General features: G+C 40.0%; 1 protein-coding gene across 1 annotated transcript in view; it reads left to right on the top strand.

Annotated features, from left to right (window-relative positions):
- Positions 1–20,581, top strand: part of SETD3 (SET domain containing 3, actin histidine methyltransferase) — a 62,043-nt gene that overhangs the window by 29,355 nt on the left and 12,107 nt on the right. Inside the window, exons 5-8 of the mRNA XM_030948639.1 lie at positions 62–134; positions 638–894; positions 17,478–17,536; positions 19,385–19,499. Of these exons, the coding sequence (XP_030804499.1) occupies positions 62–134; positions 638–894; positions 17,478–17,536; positions 19,385–19,499 (504 nt within the window). The remainder of the gene's footprint in view (positions 1–61; positions 135–637; positions 895–17,477; positions 17,537–19,384; positions 19,500–20,581) is intronic.

Below are 20,581 nucleotides of genomic sequence, written 5' to 3'. Positions count from 1 at the left end.
ACACTTGGCATATCATATAAATGCTGGCTGACCCTGTATTGCATTTCTTTCCTTTCTGTAGGCTGAAGAATTGTTTCTGTGGGTTCCTAGAAAACTGTTGATGACGGTTGAGTCAGCTAAAAATTCAGTCTTAGGTAAGAGCTCAAGGAAGTTCTTAAGAAAGAAATTAATATTTATGGGATCTTTCAGTAGGAGACTTTCTTTTTTTAGCTGATCTTCTTTACAGGGCTTGCTTATCATGCCAGCCTTATGAGGTTGGGAATACTTATAAACTTGAAGTGTCAGTGGAAAGAATTTAATTTCCCGGTTAGTTTCTGGCTGAGTGCACTGGATATCTTCCACAAGTGTTTGTGTTATTTTGAACATGTATTATGTAGCTTGTATAGTACTTGGAGATAAAATGTTCTGAGGTATTGAGAATATTGTTTTAGTTTTGTAATGCAATTGTACACAAGGCATTTGCTGTGTCAAAAATCTTGCAGTATAATAAAGTGTAGGCTAAATATTTTAGAAACCTGAAAAGCTTTTTCTTTTTGTTAAGTGCTTACCTGTTATTTAATCATGTTAATTTAAAGCAAATCTAGGATATTTTCCATGGAGAATCAATTTAGTTCCTCGCCTTTCTTGGTTGATTCAGGATCTCTGTATTCTCAAGATCGAATTCTTCAAGCCATGGGCAATATAACATTGGCATTCCATCTCCTTTGTGAGCGAGCCAACCCCAACTCTTTCTGGCTGCCCTACATCCAGACTCTCCCTAGTGAATATGATACTCCTCTCTATTTTGAAGAAGATGAAGTACAGTATCTTCAATCAACTCAGGCCATACATGATGTTTTTAGCCAATATAAAAATACAGCTCGACAGTATGCCTATTTCTACAAAGTTATTCAGGTAAGAATCTTAAATATAGTATATACATGTTGTCCTCATGATCCTTATTGTGGAAGGTGTGAAAGCAGTGATGCTGAATAATAGTACAAGTATATTGCCCTTGAAAGTCTGAATCATTGAAGCAATTTCCTGCTGTTTTTTTTTAACTGCTATTGAAATTTGGCAGTTCTGTAGGCTTATAGATATATAAAAATGTATTTAGGTGGTTGAGAGAAGTGATTATTGTCCTTTGTTTAAAAATGGGTGAGGCTTCATCTGGAATAGTGTACAATTTTGGGCCCACCAGTGCAAAAGACACATTGACAAACTGGAAACTTGTTGACAAACTGGACTGAGACCAGAGGAGGGCTATTAAGATGTAATTTGCTTCAGCCCTTTATCTGTATGGGAGACTAAGGGATCTGGATTTGTTTGTTTTTGGGAAAAGGAGATAAGGAATGATCCAGTCACTGCTTTCATCTTGCTACTGTTAGCAAGTCTCTAGAAGTTTGTGGGTTGGAAACTTTTCTTTATGACCTGCAGAGATCTGAAATCTATGCATGCCTCTATGATTCTTTGAAAACTGTGTAGTTTGCACTTAACAAAGTAAAATTATAATTGTTAATTGACAGAATAAAACCATTGCATATGTTGTATTTCCAATGAACTGGATTAACTGTTGTTTTCTGTTCTGTTTAGTGTAATTATTTTTGATTGCTTTCAAATACAAAGATAAACCCATCTGGTAACAGTTAGGGTATGGAGAGGCTTGAGATGGGTGAACTTCTCATTGTGTTCTGAAGTAATGATTTAAACCAAGTTTCTGACAGAACTGTTAGTCTGACTGATATCTGGATATAATGTTGTAAGTGAATGTTGATGTGTTGTTCTCAAGGTAGTGCTCCATGTCCAGGCATTCAAAGCTTTTTGTGGCACAATCTGTATAAAAAATGTATGGCTCTGTGTACTGAATCTCCCCAAATGTGTGATCTAGAGACGTTTTGTTTGGCCATGAGAAAGGTCAGAAGACACAAGGCAATTCTATTCTCCTTTAGTGTTACCAGAGTTCCAAAGCTGTTCTGTCAACTGTTTTAATTTAACAAAAGTTACAGTCTTTTGTGTAGCTGTTTGATGTTTCAAGAACTGAATATGTTTCAAACACAGATTCAGTTTATGAAGTATAAGGAGCAGAGGGATACGTTTTGAAAACTGAAGTAATTGAAAATGGTTGGTGAAAGTCTAATCGGATGCACAAGGAATAAGCTAGAAACAGTGGCTTTGATATTGGAAGGGAACTGAATTCTTCCTTCCAGGTGTCACAGTAGAGGAAACGATCGTTCAGCCAACTCTTTTTACTTGCCGTGGCCTCTCCTAGACTGCCAGTCCACACTTGGTCTTCAGCATTCACTTCGTTTCTCAAAATATGCTGCCTGATCAAACGGCTTCTAAATGTTGGACCTTAGAACAATTTTTTCACCCTAAAAGGGTCTTCTGTTTTTAACAAGTTATTAGCAGAATATGGTGGAACATTATCCAATTCTTCTAGCTGCTATTCTTGCTCTTGCAGTTCTTTTCAGAACTGAATCATCTCATTCAGCTGAACTATCACTATGACCAGTTCCATCATTTTCACTAATCCTGCACTAGTACTGTTATGGGAGAGGTTGTGTGGCTGCAATGTTAGTTAAAAAAAAATCTCTGAAATGCAGAATGGTCAGAAAATGAGATCAATTTGTTTTTGGTTCTCCTGACAAATGCTTTTATTGTTTGCCTTGTATTCTTGTTACATATCTTGTTCTATAGCTATTTCACATTGTTGAACATGAGATGAAGGTAGGTCATGTAGGATTCATTTGCTTTATTTACTTTCCTTTGCAGAATGAGAGGTAATAAGTATTTAGTTAAATTTTAAGTGGGTCCTGGTTGTTTGGTGCCTTACTTCAGCACTGCCATGTAACCACAATTTCAGCTGAATGTTTCTTCACTACTGTTCAGCAAATAGTACTGTTCACATTAGAAAGTCAGATGAACTCAGTTGGCTCCAGGAATGCCAACTGTATGTATTGGGCAGCTATTATTAATGTTTTTGATGAAAACTTATGGAAAAGTTTAAATTTTTGATTTCTGCTTCTGCTCTCAAAAATAAGAGCCTGTAATTTATTAAATGGTGGAGGAAAGGAGTTGATAGAGAAAAAATAGAAGTCTCTTTCTTCCCTAAAACAGTACCACTTTTCCTTATTCATAAAAGCTGAAATTAATTTTAGTATCAGCTTGCATGTACTCATATCATGTTTTGAACAAAATTGACCCACAAAATACTAATGCTAAGGGTAATTCATGAGCAGATGGAAAAGGGAAGAAACAGCGAAAGAGAAATTTTTCATATAAATGAAAAAAGCAAAGCAAACCCACTTGTCTGTGAAAGGCAGTGTACTCTGCAAGCTTGATTAAATGAGGTTTTTTTAGATTTTTGTATACCGTCATTTCATTCAGTACTACTACTGCTTTAGTAGAAGTGTTTAAATGAAAGCTGTCCTGTGTGATCAGGATTTTCATATTGCTTTCAATATGCAGACTAATTTTTTAAAGTAGAAATATCTTTTAAAGTGTATTTTTTAAAGTACAAATACATTTTTTGTAGTACAAAAATCTTAAAGCTATGTTTACTTTATTGATAGTTGTTCTACTGTGGGAAGTAATGCTAGCAGCATCTTGAAATAAAATCTGGGGTTTTTTGCTATTTGAAGATACTAAAAAATGGACTACTTTGTGCAGAAAAAATATTCCATTTGCAACATTTTTAGTCTACAAAATTTTTCTAATGGTGGGGGGAATAAAAGGGTTAACAGGTTCTGTCTTCAAATGCTTCTTTTTCTTTCCAAATAGGATTGCTAGACTGCTTTTAAAATAACTTGGCTTCTGATGGTGAGCAGTTTCAAACATGGTTTGAGAAGTGCTGCTCTGTTTTATTTCCTTAGCTTCTCCATAAAGGGTGACTGCTGCAGTTCTGACTCTTTCTCCAAGTGCTTAGTCTGGCTACACATGAAGAATGGGCAGATTTATGAATTTCACAGCTGTTGCAAGCTAAACTGTCGTCTGGTTTGATAAGCAGAAACAGGTGGGACGTTGAGCAGACAAAAATAAACTCTTGAGCATGTTAGCCAGGCTCTATAAACCACACTGACACCTCTCTAAACATATGTAATTTGATGACTAAAAAATAGTTAAAAGTTGTTGCAGATGTACTTCAGTGGTGCATTTGGCCTCTGCATTCATATCAAAATACAGGGAGTGCTCAAAAGATTACTTTCATTGCTGCACACTTGTAGCTTGCAAGATTTTTTTTTTATAGTTTGTCCCAAAGAGAAATTCTGTAAGCTGCAGGGTTTCCTTTTCTCAGGGGGAGAGAAAGAAAGGTATGTCTGTGACTTCCTTAACATTTATGAGCACTGCATGCCTGCAGAAGGTTGAACAAAGCCCAGATATTTATGGCTTAATGTTAAAATTTTTTTGTCCACTGAAATGTGGTATGATAGACACAAGAGGGAGCCATATAGTTTACAGACAATCACAGTGAGATCATATTCCTAAAGAAAATACAGCCAAATTTGAAGCTTTTTAAAAAGAATATGCAGTGGTCTTTGTGTTTAATTTTCAGGTGCATCTCTATGCCTGTTTGTAGTCAGCTACAGAGAAGTTTTTGTGAATCAAAACAAGATATGAAGACAAGGAATGCACTTAGAGGAGGTGGAAGTGTCCAAACTATTTCCATTTTGAACATGATGAGTTTGAAGCAGTGTTGTATCTTTTCCCCAGCTGTAGTAAAGGCTACCTACCTGAATAAAAGACAATTTTACGATAACTTTAGTTGTCTTTTAAAATTTTTGAAGTGGTAAGTCCAAAACCAGCAGACCATTAGCTAACCATAGCTTTTGCCATGGCTATATGCATTCAGTGGCACTCTGTAAGTAGTATCTCTATGAAGCTGTCTCTCATGTGCTGGAAAAAACACCAGTTTTGTGGGACTGTCCAGGATGGCATTTGGCATTGATTTACACAGTGTTTTCAGCCTGTAGTCTTTGGACCACTGAGGGGCCACGTTTTTTTTTTTTTTTCTGAAGAGCAAGTTATCAGTCTGGAAAGAAAGAAAAAACAGAAGACCTGAACCTCAGCCAATATGATTGATAGTGCAGTGGGCCTCTGCTATAAGGCCTGATCAGGAGTAAGGAAGAAGTTAATGAGGCCTTCTACAGATAGCTAAACACAGCTTCACATTTGCAGGGCCTGGTCCTCAGCAGGGACCTCACTCCAGTGTCTGTTAAAGGAACAGCACAGCAGGGCATAAGCAGTCCAGGAGGTTTGTGGAGAGCTTCCTCAGCCAAGCAGTGGAGGAGCCAATGAGGAGAGATGCTACTTGCATTTGTGGACCTCATACTTACAAAGAAAGAAGGGCTTGTTAGGGATGCAGGGGTTGAAGACAGCCTTGGCTGTAGTGACCATGAGGTGGTGGATTTCAGGATCCTGAGAGGAGCAAACAGCAAGGTCACAATGCTGGACTTCGGGAGAGCAGTATTGGCTACTTCATGGATCTGCTTGGAAGAGTCCCATGGTATAAGGCTGTGGAGAGAAGAAGGATCCAAGAAAGAAAACATAGTTAGTATTGATAGAGCACCTCCTCTAAGTTCAGGAGAAGTTCATCCCAAAAAGCAGGAAGTCAGGCAAAAGTGCCAGAAGGCCTTCATGAATCAGCAAGGAACTCCTGGCAAAAAGTCAGACATTAAAAGGAAAAATAGGGAAGGTGAAAGCAGGGACAGGTAACTTGTAAGGAATATGGAGATATTGTCCAATCATCCAGGGATGTGGTTAGGAAACCTAAAGCCCAGCAGGAATTGCATCTTGCAAGAGATATCAAAGGTGTTCAGAAGGGTTTGTACATGTACATAGGTGACCAAAGGAGGATTAGAGGAAATGTGGGCCTGCTGCTGGATGAGGCAGAGGACTGTGACATAGAACATGTAAAATGGGGGTAACAAATGCCTTCCTTTAGTGGTAAGACTGGCCTTCAAGAGTTCCAAGTACCAGAATGCCATCTGGAGGTGCCTGGACAAGCTTAAGAAATGGGCTCTTGGGAACCTTATGAAGTTCACCAAGGGAAAGTGCAAGGTGCTGCACCTGTGTTGGGGCAACCCATGCTATCAATACAGCTGTGGGTTGAAGGGATTGAGAACAGCCCTGCAGAGGTGGACTTTGGGAGTGCTGGTGAATGAGCCAGCAATGTGTGCTTGCAGCTCAGAAAGCCAGTTGTACCCTGGGCTGCACCAAAAGCAGGGTGGCCAGCGGGTTGAGAGAGGGGATTCAATCCCTCTGCTCTGGTGAGAGACCCCACCTGGAGTACTGCACCCAGCTCTGGGGTCCCCAGCACAGGAAGGACATGGAGAGATTCCAGAGGATAGCCACAGAAATAATCAGAGGGCTAAAGCACCTCTCCTGTGAGGAAATGCTGAAAGAGCTGGCCTTGTTCATCCTGGAGAAAAAAAATGGAGGTCTTAAAGCAGCCTTTTCATAGTTAAAAGGGGGTGAGAAAGATGGGGACCAACATTTTAGCAGGGCTTGTTGCAAGGACCAAGGGTAATGATTTTCAAAAAAGAGGGTTGATTTAGACTAGATCTAAGGAAGGTATTTTTTACAAAATGAGTGGTGAAATGCTGACACAGGTTGCTCAGAGAGGTTGTTCATGCCCTATTCCTGGAAACATTCCAGGTCAGGTTGGATGGGGCTATGAGCAACCATGATCCAGTTGAAGATATTCCTGTTCATCACAGTGAGGAGTTGGACTAGGTGATCCTTAGAGGTCCTTTCAAAGCAAATTCGATGACTCTCAGTGGTCTATGAGCGATGATTCCCCAGTCATCTTCCCATGATGACTGGGAAACTTTCCTGAGGACTGGAAGAAAGCAAACTCACTCCTATCCTCAGGATAAAAAGATCATTCCAGGGAACTACAAGCCTGTTAGCCTCACTTCAGTTTCTGGTAAGGTGCCATCCAGTGGGACTTTGACAGGCTGGAGAAATGGGCTGCTAATTGATATTTAGCAAGAAGCGCAAAGTCCTGCACTTGGAGTGAAATGATCCCATTATTATGTTGGGGGACAAGCTGAGCATGAGCCAGCAATGTGTCCTTGCAGCAAAAAGGGCTAATGGCATCCTGGCTGCATTAGGATTGTTGACAGCATGTTGAGAGAGGTGATCCTTCTCCTCTACTCAGCGCTGGTGAGACCACACCCAGAGTACTGTGTCCAGCACTGGGCTCCCCAGTACAAGAGACATCAGTTTAATTGTAAAATTCTTACTAAATGAAGAAGGCAAAGTCACCTATTTAAGTAACATTTTAGCAAGTAAACTTACTTTCTTTGACTCACTTTTATGTTTCTTTGCATAGTTAATAAGCAAATACTTGCTTTCTTTTCCTTCTGTCAAGTTCCTCTTACTCAAGAAGACAGGAGCTGCCGCATGAGTCACACTCTTTTTAATATTTTTTTAAAATAGAATTTGGTAGAAGTTTTTAAAAATTTTTAGGTATTATCTGTAGTCTGATTTGCTTCCAGCATTTCACAGGAACACTGTCAAACAGTTTTCTGACTAGGGTGTATTGACATCTGGACACTGTGAAAGTGTTGTTGTAGTCCTGTTGTGAATATAAGCTTTCCAGTAATCTATCCAAAGATGTTTTGATCTGTTTGTGTGCAGTACTGGACAGAGAACTTAATTTCCTGGAGGCTGTAATCTCTTTTGATCAGATACTAAATTTCATATATTATTCATATAAAATTTGACTAATTGATTTAACGTGATGAAATTCTAAAATCCAGTCATTAGCTTTTGGGGACTGGAATATCATTTTAGTTCGGATGTTTAACACATCAAGTTCTAGATTTCATCATAGCATCTTTAAAATCTGGTATTTTGTGTGACTTCAATATTGGGTATATTAGGTGAGATTTCACATCTCTAGCATAATTTTTACACCAATTTTTGAAGTTGTGATGATACTTTCAATGTGACTTATGCTGCTCTTACATTATTTTTCTGTGTTGTTTTTAATCTATCTATTCCAATAAGCATATGATTTTCCAGGTCAACGTGAAGTAGAACATCTGGTGTCTCTCTGTGCTTGGCTTGAAGACACCACCATTTAACTTTTGTGTCCTAAATGTTACTTGAGTTGAATGCAGACAAGTATACTGTCTTTTAAAACACCCTACTGAAGAAATCAGATGATGTTTATTATTTTTAAGTTGATAATAATAAAGTAATAATTTTAAAGTTGATAATAATAGAGTAATAGAGAATATTTTAGTGCTTCCAAAGAGATCAACCACTATGCAGTCAAAAGCAGATGTATTTGAAACAGAGATTCAGTTTTGTTTCTGTACCAGGTAGGTCTTCAGGATTCTCACTTTTCCTCCCTGCTTGATTTATACTCATTGGCATACCAGTCAAATAGCTTTTTTTCTGAAATGATGTCAGTGACGCTGTGAAAAATGAGTGGAAGAAAGATGGCACAGTTGTAAACCCTGTAAAATCTTTCCCTTTTTTTGCTTGTCTACTATGCATGTCACCTTAAGGAGAGATTTAAAATTACATTGAGTGGGCAGTTACAAAGGTAAAAATAGTGTTGCTGTCTAATTTGCTTTGTCTGGGTTTCAATGCCCAAGTTGTTCTTCTTGATCAATAATAAATAAATAGGCAGTTAATAATGAAATATATTTATGCTTTTCTGTGTTTTTCCTCTCTGTGAAGGCCAAAATATTGTATTAATCTGTTTTGCTGGCAGCAGATTGAAGATTGACAGTATGCTCTTACTGTACCACTTAGTGTAGCTACTGTAAGGTGGTTTAGACTTTGCAAACACGTGCCGAATTCCTGATTTTCATGTCACTTCTGGTATATCCCACCCCCGGCCATGATGACAGGAACAGCAGATCCTGGGGCTTCATGGGGCCATTCCTGTGGCTGCCCCTCTCCATGGCAGAAGCAGCTCCAGGCTTTGCTGGGCTATGTCTGTCCAAGCCAGGCAGATGAAGAGCTCGAGTCCTTGCGTGGGTGGGAGGTTCTGCTGCCTTCTTCCCCCGTTCCTTCCTTGCCTTCCATGGGAACACGGCGACAGCTCTGGGCTTTGAGCCAGCCGGACACAGGAGGAGGTGTTTGGCTGTTCAGGCAGCGTTTGCTCCTCAAGCAGCTGTTCCCTATCTCCTCCAAGGAAAAGGTGGCAGGCCATATGGAGGCATCCTGTGGTCCAGATTCAGACGATGGGCACCAGTTGGACCGTGCTGGCCTAGATCGGAATACAGGCACATCCTGCTTGGTGTCTGCTATTTCTTAGAGTCAAAATGATTCAAAGTTGGAGGACAGACAGGATAAAACATATCTTTCATTTTGGATATAGATGTTATCTTTCATTGTACAGACATTGTTAAGATCTCCTAATCAGCAGGTTTTAATTTATTTTATATTCTGAATGGATTCTGCTGTAGTGGCCTAAACGCCTGCTTTCCTCTAGAGAAGCAGAGATGTACTTCAAAGCGTATGTGCCGTGCAAAACAAAATTTGTTTCTGCTTAGTTTAAACCACATTTGGGAGGAATAATACATTCTCTTGTTAGTAGTATGGGCTTTTAAGGCATTTTTTTGAAGAAGGGGTTCTCAACCACTCCTAGTTGAGAATGCAGATAAGCCTCTCTTTTTACAGCCAACAGAGTGGAGACAGTTTTTTGTTTGCTTTTCTGTTAGTAGCCTTTTTTTTAAACTGAGTTGCACTTTGTGGGACATTTGAGTCTATCCTCAGGGATGTTGTCTGTGTCTTTTGTGGAAGTGAGTGTCTCAGCAGACTTCAGGAGATCATCATGCACTTACAAGTATACTTTCTCATATAAAGTTTGTACTTATTGTGCAGATTTAATATTTTTCCTGATATAACAGCAGTTACAAATGTTCCATAAATTTAAAATATTATAACAAGCTGATGTTTCTTAGAGCAGAATACTCAAAGGATGTATTCTTTAAGCACTGCAAAATTATACAGGGTACTTATCTTTGTTAAAATTAGTAATTTAACTAAATTACAAAGTGGATTATCCTCTTCAGTCAGACCCAATGCTAATACTCCACACAGTAGGACATTGATATGTTGCTAAGTAAACCAAAGTTTATTTTCTTGTACTGTTGTTTGAATGCAGGTTGAAGAGGAAATGGTAGGCTTTTAGTTTTGGATGTGTGTGCCACTGTAGCCCCAGTACCTGTCATTCCAGGACTTACCATGGCCTGTGGGAGCTTGGGCATGAGGTGATCGTGATCCAAGCCTCCACCTAAGTGGCTCCTGGTAGGATTTATTGGAAACTTGAGTAGCTGAATCACAGGTAACAAAACTTTGGCTATACTGCATAATATTAATGGTTGTTAGCAAACTCTTTCATTGAGAAGTGATTGTGAATCGGAAATACCATTTGTCCTTTCAAAGCAGTTCACTTCAGGGTTTCCATCACAGCATTTTATTTGTGGCTTGTGATTCACCTAATAGTGGAGTTCACTAATAGTAGAGTTGTGGGATGGATTTGTGCATGAATGTAGTTCCTGGGTGTTGCACTAAACAGAATCATAAAATATCCCGAGTTGGAAGGGACCCACAAGGATCATCAAAGTCCAGCTCCTGAAATTTACAAGGTAAAATGTTTCCTGAAATGAAAAATGCTCAAGATAAACTTTGTACCTCAGGAAGAGCCTATAGAGGAAAAGATGTGTCGTGATACACAAACATAGACCCTTGCAAGGAAGCTGGGTTTTGTAGCTATCTTACTGTACCTGTGTGAATGAAATGCTGCAGAATGAACCTGTAAATAAATCTAAGGCTCAACATGAGCAATAAACTCACATTTTGCAAAATTTACCACAGGAAATAGTGGAGCTCATGTGTCCTCCTGTGATGTGAACTGCTTTGGGAAGGACTCGGGAGGCTGTCTCATTGCAAAACATATATAATCTCAGCCCAGCTTTCTTCCACTTCAGCCCTTAATGCCTTAATGGGGCTGCACTCACCTCTAAGTGATTTTGTGAAAGGACAAAAAAAAAAGGTATAGAGAACTTGGTCACTAATTTAAATGCTGTATCTGAGTGTCTTCTGTTTTGGGAAAGATGAGTATTTCAGAATTGTGTATGTATATGTACATGCGTACAGAATAAGCAGCATTCTGAAATGGAGTAATCAAGAAGTGGATGTTAAGGAGTCCATGGCTGTCTTGCCTCTATTTAGAAAAGGAGATGGCACAGGATTGGAGGTGGGGTACTCTGTTGCATTCAGTTCAAAGTTGTTTCTGTGTACTCTGTCTACCAAACAGTAATATCCATGTTGTATGTGAAGTGGGTTGTCAGTCCTTCAGACCCTTGAGTTAATGGTTTGTCTGTTGTGCCACTGCTGTCTCATTAACAAAGAACAATTTTGCAGGTAGAAGGTACAGAAAAAGGGACTGCACAGTTAAATTCCATTGCACCAGAAGGAGTCATTCCACTTTGCTTCCGCTGCATGAATCCCCTAATAGTCTGGAACAGTGCTTTCTTGTGTATATTGGCAGAAAGTAAATAAAAATGCTGACATAAAGAATTAAGCAAGAATATTATTTAGATTTAAGAAGTTTCAATCCTGTGGTACTTTTTTTTAATATTAAGATTCATTCTATTAGGTTTTGCAAAGTAGAGTTATCTTTTTTTCGGTTAGGAAAGTCATATAATGGTACGAGTTTGGGAACATTATTCCTAGAACTTCATGAATTGGCCTGTTTGAAAATTCTATAGCATGCCTCTGTAATTATAAACTGTTGTTACAAAGTAAAATAATCTTTGGCTTTGTCTCCCATCCTGTACAGTAAACTGGCTTCCCTCATTAGGTTAGGCAGCATATGTCCAATGGAAAAAGTGAATTCTTGTTTCCCTGTAGATCACTAGGATCCTCCATTCTGAATTCTTTATTTTACTTAGCTTTAGGGCAGTTAAAGCCTCAGCAGCTCCACAGAGAGGAGTTTCTCTTCAAGGCTGCTGCTTCAAAGGATTTCCAGAGCTGGGAAAGGGACAGTAACCAGCAAATGCTGACAGATCTTCCTGCTTCTGGCCCTGAATGTGTGTGTGTTTGTGTTTTTGTACACCTACACATTGGCCTGAAACCATCAAGTAGCATCCACCAAGGCTCATAACGAAATCTCCCCATGTTAATGAGTACAGTGGAAAGAGGGAAGAATCTGCAAAGAAGAGGAAGAAAAAATTGTTTGGTCAAAAGCAACTAACCCTTGGGGTTTATGTTCAAAGGAATGAAAGTTAACAAGGTGGAAACTTAAAGTGGTTTTGGCTTTAACTGTTTCAAGCACCCTTAGTGTTTTGGGGGCTGTGAAGGGAGTGCAGTGGTAGCCTCAGTATACTCTTAACACAGCTATGATCATTTCCTGAGGTAGAACTGGAGCTGTCTCCACTTCAATGGGGATACAAGAGATTTCTGAGATGATTGAAATCTGATTTAGTGATATCAATGCAATGATTGCCCACAACTTTGCCTTGGACTGGTGAGTACTTGAAATAGTTGTCACCGAAGTCCAACAATCTCTTTGTCTACAAACTCAGGAAACCAACAAAACCAAGGATTTTTTTTAAAACCTTTTTTTGGCTATGTATTACAATGGAGTAGTAGATGGGTCCAATGATCAGTTTATCTCAGCTTAGAGGTGGTGTCTTTTAAAAAACAACTAACTTTGATCACATCTAGTGATTCAAATATTTTTTTCTTATTTGGATTATACAAGGGTTAATAGCACAAAGGAATACACTGGGCAATATGACTTACATAAAAATACATCAGCTCTTTTCAAGGCATCTAGTAGTCTAGATTTGAACACAAATTTAACACTAAGTAAACTTTAATTTTTCCTTCTACTCAGACATTGTATTGTGTGTTATAGTAATTGGACTTGTTCTTTGCATCACTTGGTAAACAAGCAAATGTTAAGCCAATTTTAATGGAAATTCTCCATCAAGATTAGGAACTCTGATAAATGAGCTGTAGCATTTTGTGATTGAATAGGGAAAAGGGTTACTGTCTGCAGAAGTCTGGCCACTCTGACAGGAGGTGAATGCCCCTAGGCTGGAAAGCAGAGTGAAGGTTGTGATGGCTTCTTAGCTGGAAGGGCACCCACCTATTCTACACTGCAGCCTTCATGCCATTGAAATGAAACAAGCCCTCAAAGTGGGAGTCCTTTAGCATCTACTTTCTGGAACTTGAGAATCATTACCTTATGATGTCCATCTAAAAGTTTGATGGAGAAATTAATAACACAGAGGCCCCTATGGCACATCAGGAGTGTTGGTTGTTTGTGAGGCATTAAACATGAGATGTGAACCCCTGGATATTACTGCTTCACAAAAAGAGAAAATATGTTTGGAAGTGTTGGAAGTGTCCTTTTTTTTTTTTTTTTTTTCTTCTCCCCCCCACCCCCCCTTCCTCTGATTGCCATACTGAGTAACTGGCTTCTAGTCTGATAGTGTTTTAGGTGACTAGAATAACAGTCTGTCTCTTTCCACAGTGGCTGCAGACAATCTGGCAGCAATCACTGTTACTTTTTAATATTTCTGGTTATTTTGAGATATCCTCCAAATGTCTCAAAGAAGGCTTGGAACACTGAAGAGGAAAAAGCATTTTTTATTCATTTTTTTTTTTTTAGGAATAGCAGCATCAGGAGGAAAATGAAATTCAGCATGCCACTATTTGTTTTTGCAGTGGTCATCACCCTGATTGCCAGCTCTGACAATATTTTCACAGAAAGGGTAACGAAATAAATGGTATTTGTTCTTTATAATAACTCTTTCAGTAGAATGTCAGGACCTGCATCTAAATGAATATATTCACATTTTCATGTTCCCATTTTTTATTTAAAGCTTTCCCTCCCAACTTTCTGAAACTACTTCATACAGACTTGGTAAGTTAAAATTAGGGTTCATGTAGTGGATAATGTCACATTTGAAAGCTAATCTGTAGAGACCTAGCTGCATGAACCTGTAAAAGCTAGATCTGATTTTTTTTTTACATATTAAGTGTTTGTTTAGTTTAAATATGTCTGTATCTTTTTGAGCAGTCTGAGCAATTTGCATGCTATGCAGCAGTCATCTTCTATACTTTATTAAATATCTGTCAATTATAAATATCAAGGTTTTACATTAATGTCAAGATAGTACATCAAAAATTCATGGAATATGTGACTTTTTTCAAGGGTATTTAATACTTAATGCATTTGTGTCATTTTTCTTTCTAGATATATTGACAGGTTTTATTAAGTGTTTGTTAGGGAGATTTCATTTTTACCAAGGGACTATAAAGAGAAGCTGCATACTAAATCAAATTCTTAATCAGAATATTGTTCTTTTTTGTGTGTCTTCAGATTCTTGTAATCTGTAGGGTTTTTAAGTTACATAGTAAAATAGACCAAATCAGAAATCTAACATGATCAAATATGCTGACGTATCTTAACTTTAAAAGAACTACTAGAATATTGTACCACAGGATGTTATAAATATGGTAATTACATGTGCTGGGATTTTTATTCTGCCCTGTGTCTTTTAGACCATATATTTTGTCCTTTATTGTAATTTACTAGTGGTTTTATGTGAATTAGATCTGGATGGTGTCCACATAGGGGCCATCCCAAAGTTTCACAGATTTACAAACCAGAAGGGTGACAGAGCGGCAGCATCCAGGATCTTTGCCCATGGGTTGGGTGTTCAGGTTGGCTCTTACAGGGGTCTGCTTGTGTAAAATGAACAATTGATCTCCCTGCAATCCACTGATCTAATACATGTTTCCTACAGAGAGGACGATGACAACGTGTATAGATCTTGCATCCTGTGGTTGGTTATTTGCACCAAGTTGGGGTTGAGGCTGTGGGCTGGTGCTTCTGGAAGGGGATGTGTGCTGGAACTGCACACAGGAGCTGTAGCCGTCGCTTTTTGGCTGGTGAGCCCCCACAGTGTCTGTGATACCTTTTCACTTCCAGTGCATTATGACCACAGTCATTCTTACCCTTGGAAAAACAGCATGTTCTGCTAAATCCTACTGTTTCGGGGGCAGGAGGAAAGCAGGAGAGAACAGAGAGGACACGCAGGGGTGTTTGCGTTCCCGGGACCTTTCTCCTGGGATGGACAGGTCGGACCCTGCTCGGCGGGGCGCTTGCCCACGCTGCAGGTGCGCGGTGCAGCGCGGGCTCTGGGGGTGCCGGCGGCGCTCGGTCTGTGGGTGCCCTGGCCCCGCGGTGTGGAGCGGAGCAGTGCGCGGCGGCGCTCGGTCTGTGGGATGCCCTGGCACCGCGGTGTGGAGCGGAGCAGTGCGCGGCGGCGCTCGGTCTGTGGGATGCCCTGGCCCCGCTGAGCGGAGCGGAGCGGAGCAGTGCGCGGCGGCGCTCGGCCTGTGGGTGCCCTGGCCCCGCGGTGTGGAGCGGCGCAGAGCGCGGTGACGCTCGGTCTGTGGGTGCCCGGGCCCCGCGGTGTGGAGCGGAGCAGAGCGCGGTGGCGCTCGGTCTGTGGGTGCCCGGGCCCCGCGGTGTGGAGCGGAGCAGAGCGCGGTGGCGCTCGGCCGGTGAGGCGCCCTGGCCCCTCGGAGCAGTGCGCGGCGGCGCCGGCAGGGGGCAGTGCCGGGCCCGCGCGGCCCGCTGTGTGAGGGCCCGGCCCGGGGGGCGGCGAGGCCGAGCGGCCGGGCACGGCCGGGGGCCGGGCCAGCGGCACCGGCGGGGCTCCGGGCACTGCAGGCGGAGTGCCGGATGTAAACTTGAGGCGCGCAATGAGACCCCGCTCCTCACACCGATCGCTACGGGCCGGAGGGAAACGCGGCCGTGCTGGAAAGGAAAACTGAGGGGCTGGTACTCGCAGTGTTGGTGCTGTCTTTCCCCGCTTAATTTATCAAGCTGCTGCAAAATACATCACTAACACTAACAATAAGAGTTGAAATTAGATTGTCATAAATGAAAACTATAGGGAGGTATTTGTTTGTAACAATTAATTCCAGCTGAAGGCTGAGTTTCTGTGTTCGTTTCTGGACTCTGGTCTGGACTGTCCGGCAGCGAAGGTGCCTCATGAAATGTCTTGGCTTTGTCTCAGTCCTGGGTTTGTGCTGAACGTTTTTGTGAGACGAAACAACTGTACAATGTGTTGCTATCATTAGATTCGAAGGGATTTGTTACACAATGACCGTGCAATCGATGTGAGTGAAAGTCATATGGAAACGTAGAGTGCTGTAAAAAAAAAAATAATTTAAAAGTGAGGGGATGGACAGGAGGCACTGGAATTGTTAACTTCGGTCCTGTTCTGGAGAAAGCCCATCGGAAGGGTTAACCGAGGGGCTGAGGGAGAGCAGCCACCTGGGACCTCACACCCAATTGGCAGTCTTTTGTAATATATAATTTGCCTAAAATTGCGCGCTGAGCACAAGCTTTTGTTTTCTAATTGATTTACGGTTTGAGCCACTTTTACCTCATCCCCTACTGTCCTGCACACAGTGCCAGCAAGTACATTACAGTGAGAAATGATAAATTACCACGCACTTGTGATGCTAATGCATCAAGAGTAAAAAACTGCGTACTACATGGAGCTTCATGCATTAAAAGGGTGGCAAAGATAGAGCTATGCAAAAAATAATTTGTATCTTCTGAAATAACCGTTTGATCATTTGCTTCAATTCGTCTCAGAGACCTAATTGAACCTGAAGATTAAAATTTATGCTACTGTGGCTTTCCATTTGTGAATTGGAACAAAGTTCTAAAGAAAATGTGTGAATGTGGGCTTAAAGCTACCTGTATTTTCGAGACTTTAAATAAGTTAATTAGTCAGAAAAATAACGGGTATCAGAGCTTCTTAAAGCTTTTAGAAATTAAATGTTTGCTTGTTGATGAGAACTGCGTTATACATTCTCATATGACACAGCTCTACTTTCAGATAGGAGCGTGTGTAGATGGGTTAATGTAGATACTGCCTAATCAGTGTTTGTCACCAAAGCTATTTAAATATTTTGAACTGCTTTTGTTTCAGAGGTGTAGTGCAACTTTTACTGAATAACACTGTTACAGGTATCAAGGAAGAATTGAAAATCTTGTATAATATTTCTTGCATTTGTGAAATGCCTCACTGATATCACAGAGGAGAGGAAAATGTGGAACTTGGTGAAAGCTAATGTACACTTATTGTCTGATTTCTTTCCCCCACTGTGCATCAAGGGCTGGATTGTGTTTTACCTTCACATACTCAGTCCACCTTAAATTTTTTTTATTTTTGTACAATGTCTGTGGATTCCAGCCTTGAAATATGAAGAAACAGATTTATGGCGGCTGCTGGGCACAACAAATTAAGTTGACAGTGATGTATGAGAGCATAATAGCATGATGATCCCTCTGTAGCGCGGCTGGACGCCTCCTGCTTCATTTGGCTCTTGTTAGGATCTGTTAGGCAGCTAAATAATGAAATTCTGCTGACTGATTTCTGATTTCTCTTTTCTTCCTCTTTTCACCTTTTTATGCAACTTACGTTTTGCAGACCCATCCTAATGCCAGCAAACTGCCCTTAAAGGATTCTTTCACTTATGACGACTACAGGTTGGTCTGTCTTTTATTTTTTTTCTTTGTTTCTTTTCTGTTTTTACTATGGTAAACTATGGGGCCCTGGAAGTCTTAATTGGTGGGAAAGCCCTATTGTTACTGAAATGTTAATTGTAGGATTTGATACTAATACACTTTATTAATGAAGAAGAAAGTGAAATAAATATGCAGATTTTAATTGTTACAAAGCAATAGCCATTCATTTTAAGCAGTTAGTTTAGCCCACTGGCACACATAGTCAGATTACTAAGGTTAATTCCTTGTTTCTTAAGAAAATAATTCAGTTGACGTGGCAGGAGTTTTAGGGTTTGGGAAATTTTTTTATTTCTTTTTTTTTCATAAAAGGCTCTCCCAGCACACACTAGCAAAAGTTAATATCTCAAGCTGCTGCTGTTGAACAGGAGAGCTGGAGAATGGAAGTTGTACACATGAAGCATGAGTGTCACTTGGAGGTGCTATAAGGGGTGACAGAACTAAGATTAAAAGAATAATAATTAAGATAATGAGAGCTTTAATTCTGTTAAATGATTAAAATAGCATGAATAAAAGGCATTCATAAGGGATTTTCTAGCCTAGTTGTACTTGTGGGTAAGGCTATGAAAGTGGGATTTCTGAAGCATGCCTCCTTCACTTAAAGGGAGGAACACACCAACTTACAAATTAGGTGGTCTAAAATTTTACAGACAAATTGCAACAATTAACATGAAGCATATTGTTACTGTGTTTCAAGTAGTATTTGTGTATCAGAATTATCTACAATTTAGCTTTCTTTTTAGACATTAGGGTGATATGAGTTTGCCACTGTCTTTCTTATCAACCTAGTTCTTCTGAAGAAATCCTTCAGGAAGTCTTATTCTGTATATTAAGTATGCATTAGTAGTGGAGTATGTGGGAATTAAAATTATTTTGACCTTCTCCTGGTGACATCTTTTTTTCCCTCAAAAAAACCCCACAACACATATATGTAGTAAGGCCAGAACATGGTGAGACTAAGATTCTTTTTTCAACTGATGTTTAATATTAATTTTTGTCAGGTATAAAATAAAAAATGAAATTCTAGAAAATACTGAAATTCTAGAAAATACTGAAATTCTAAGCTTTTCTAAAGATTTTTATGTTTGAAAAGGTAGCTTGCATTTTGTTTACTTAACCTGACTTAGAAGGGTTTTGAATGATGTCCATGTGCTCAAGAATTACATAATACTCTCTTTATAGTTTTTACCTGGATATCTATTTGGAATGTTGTGGCTTTTTCTCCTCTCAATACTATTGAGCAGAAAATTTAGCAATAGTGACCTAAGACAAAAGCTTGTAAATTGAAGGGAAATGCTTACCAAAAGATGGTTGCACTGGTGTCCAGTTCATGCAGTACATAATCTTTTTAGAGAGTGAGTGGGGGAAATATACCCTGGCTCTTACAAGAGTTTGCACATAGATGGGAGCCCCTGCTGCCCAGCAGGAGAAGCTGCAGGAGCAGGTGACCCTGGGTTTGGGATGTGTAGTGTGAGATATGTATGTGGTGAAGGGCTGGGGAACAGAAGCTGACAAAGGGAGTGGATCCTGGCTGAGGAGTGCAGCCAATGGAAGGTGTGAAGAGTCTCTTGCAAAGAGAAGAGGGGTCACAATCCTGGTTTGGTATTTGTTCTGTGTGCATGTCTTGGAAACCTGGGAGCTGCTGCTTTTCCTGCAAGTGATATTGCCTTCTACTGTTCCTATAGTCAGTGTGATCATGAAGGAAACTAAGTTTGGAAACTCCCAGTCTAAATTATTGTTTCAGGTGGGACTATCGCCAATTGTGTTTTAATGCTTTGAACATTGACCAGCTCATGGTTTTGCCTTTTGCAGATGGGCAGTTTCCTCTGTTATGACACGGCAGAACCAGATTCCAACAGAAGATGGTTCCAGAGTTACACTGGCTCTAATACCTTTATGGGACATGTGTAATCATACTAATGGACTGGTAAGGATTTCTTCAGTGTTGTTGAAAGACTTTAAAGCTTAAGTATTAAGTCTTTTGACTTCTATACAACAGTTTAGTAGCACTTTCTGTTATGCTTCTTAACACAGGTATGTTATTTTCCCAAGAAATGCTAAAAAACTAATATCTGAAAGAAAGGTTTGTCAGTTTCTCAAATATCTTATGATAGCTTTTCAGGCAGAGCTTTCTTCATCTAGAGAAAACTACAAGAGATTTGATACTTGTGATAAGTTATGTCTTATGTACATATAATGTACTTTTAAAAGTTTTCATTTACATGAAATGTTTTGTCCAGACAAGGCTCTATAGTCTCCTGACATGGAGCTTTGTTTCTGGTGGGCTGAAAAAGATGCACAGTACTGGACAGAATTGTTCTGAGAACAGAAAGCAGGCACTGATGGATATTGCCTCTTGTAGCTACCACTAGGGAAAGTGGTTAGAGATTTGCAACTAAGAAATACTGCCTGCTCTCCTAACCGTGCCCAAAGAGCCTTGTTACGGAGACAGCAACAACAAGAACAAAGCCTAGTTCAACAAAAACAGTACATCTGTTACTACATCAAAGAAACAAAATGCAAAAATACTACTTTAGGGCATATTAAACATTTAAAAGGTGACATAAGTATATAAAAAGTCAGACCTGCTGACATTTTGGCTTACGTGCGCTAGTTCAGGGGATGATTCCTGATTTCATTAACAGACTAGTTAATGCTGAGGTGAGGAAATGGAAACCCAGAGAGGCTGGTTTATCAATGTTATTTAGTCATGCTCATGCACACTTCAAAAGTCATACCCCCTACTTGTGTTTCCAGTAGATATTATTTATTATAAGCACTGGATATAGCCATCCTATTCAAGTGATCTGGTTCTTTTGTGGGAGGGTTGACCCTGAGTGTTAGGACAGCAGTATGTGTTAGTGCTGCTGGTATAAAAAAAGTCTGTTTTAAATGAACAAACTGTAAAGCAAATTGTTTTTCACTTGACATTTAGCTAATTTAGTGTTACTATGACTGTATCAATTACAGCATGGTAGGCTAGGCTACGAAGGTGCAAGTGTTTGGGGT

Source organism: Camarhynchus parvulus, chromosome 5 (genome assembly GCF_901933205.1).
Source record: "Camarhynchus parvulus chromosome 5, STF_HiC, whole genome shotgun sequence".
Lineage (NCBI taxonomy): Eukaryota > Metazoa > Chordata > Aves > Passeriformes > Thraupidae > Camarhynchus > Camarhynchus parvulus.
This window is presented reverse-complemented; position numbering and strand designations above follow the sequence as displayed.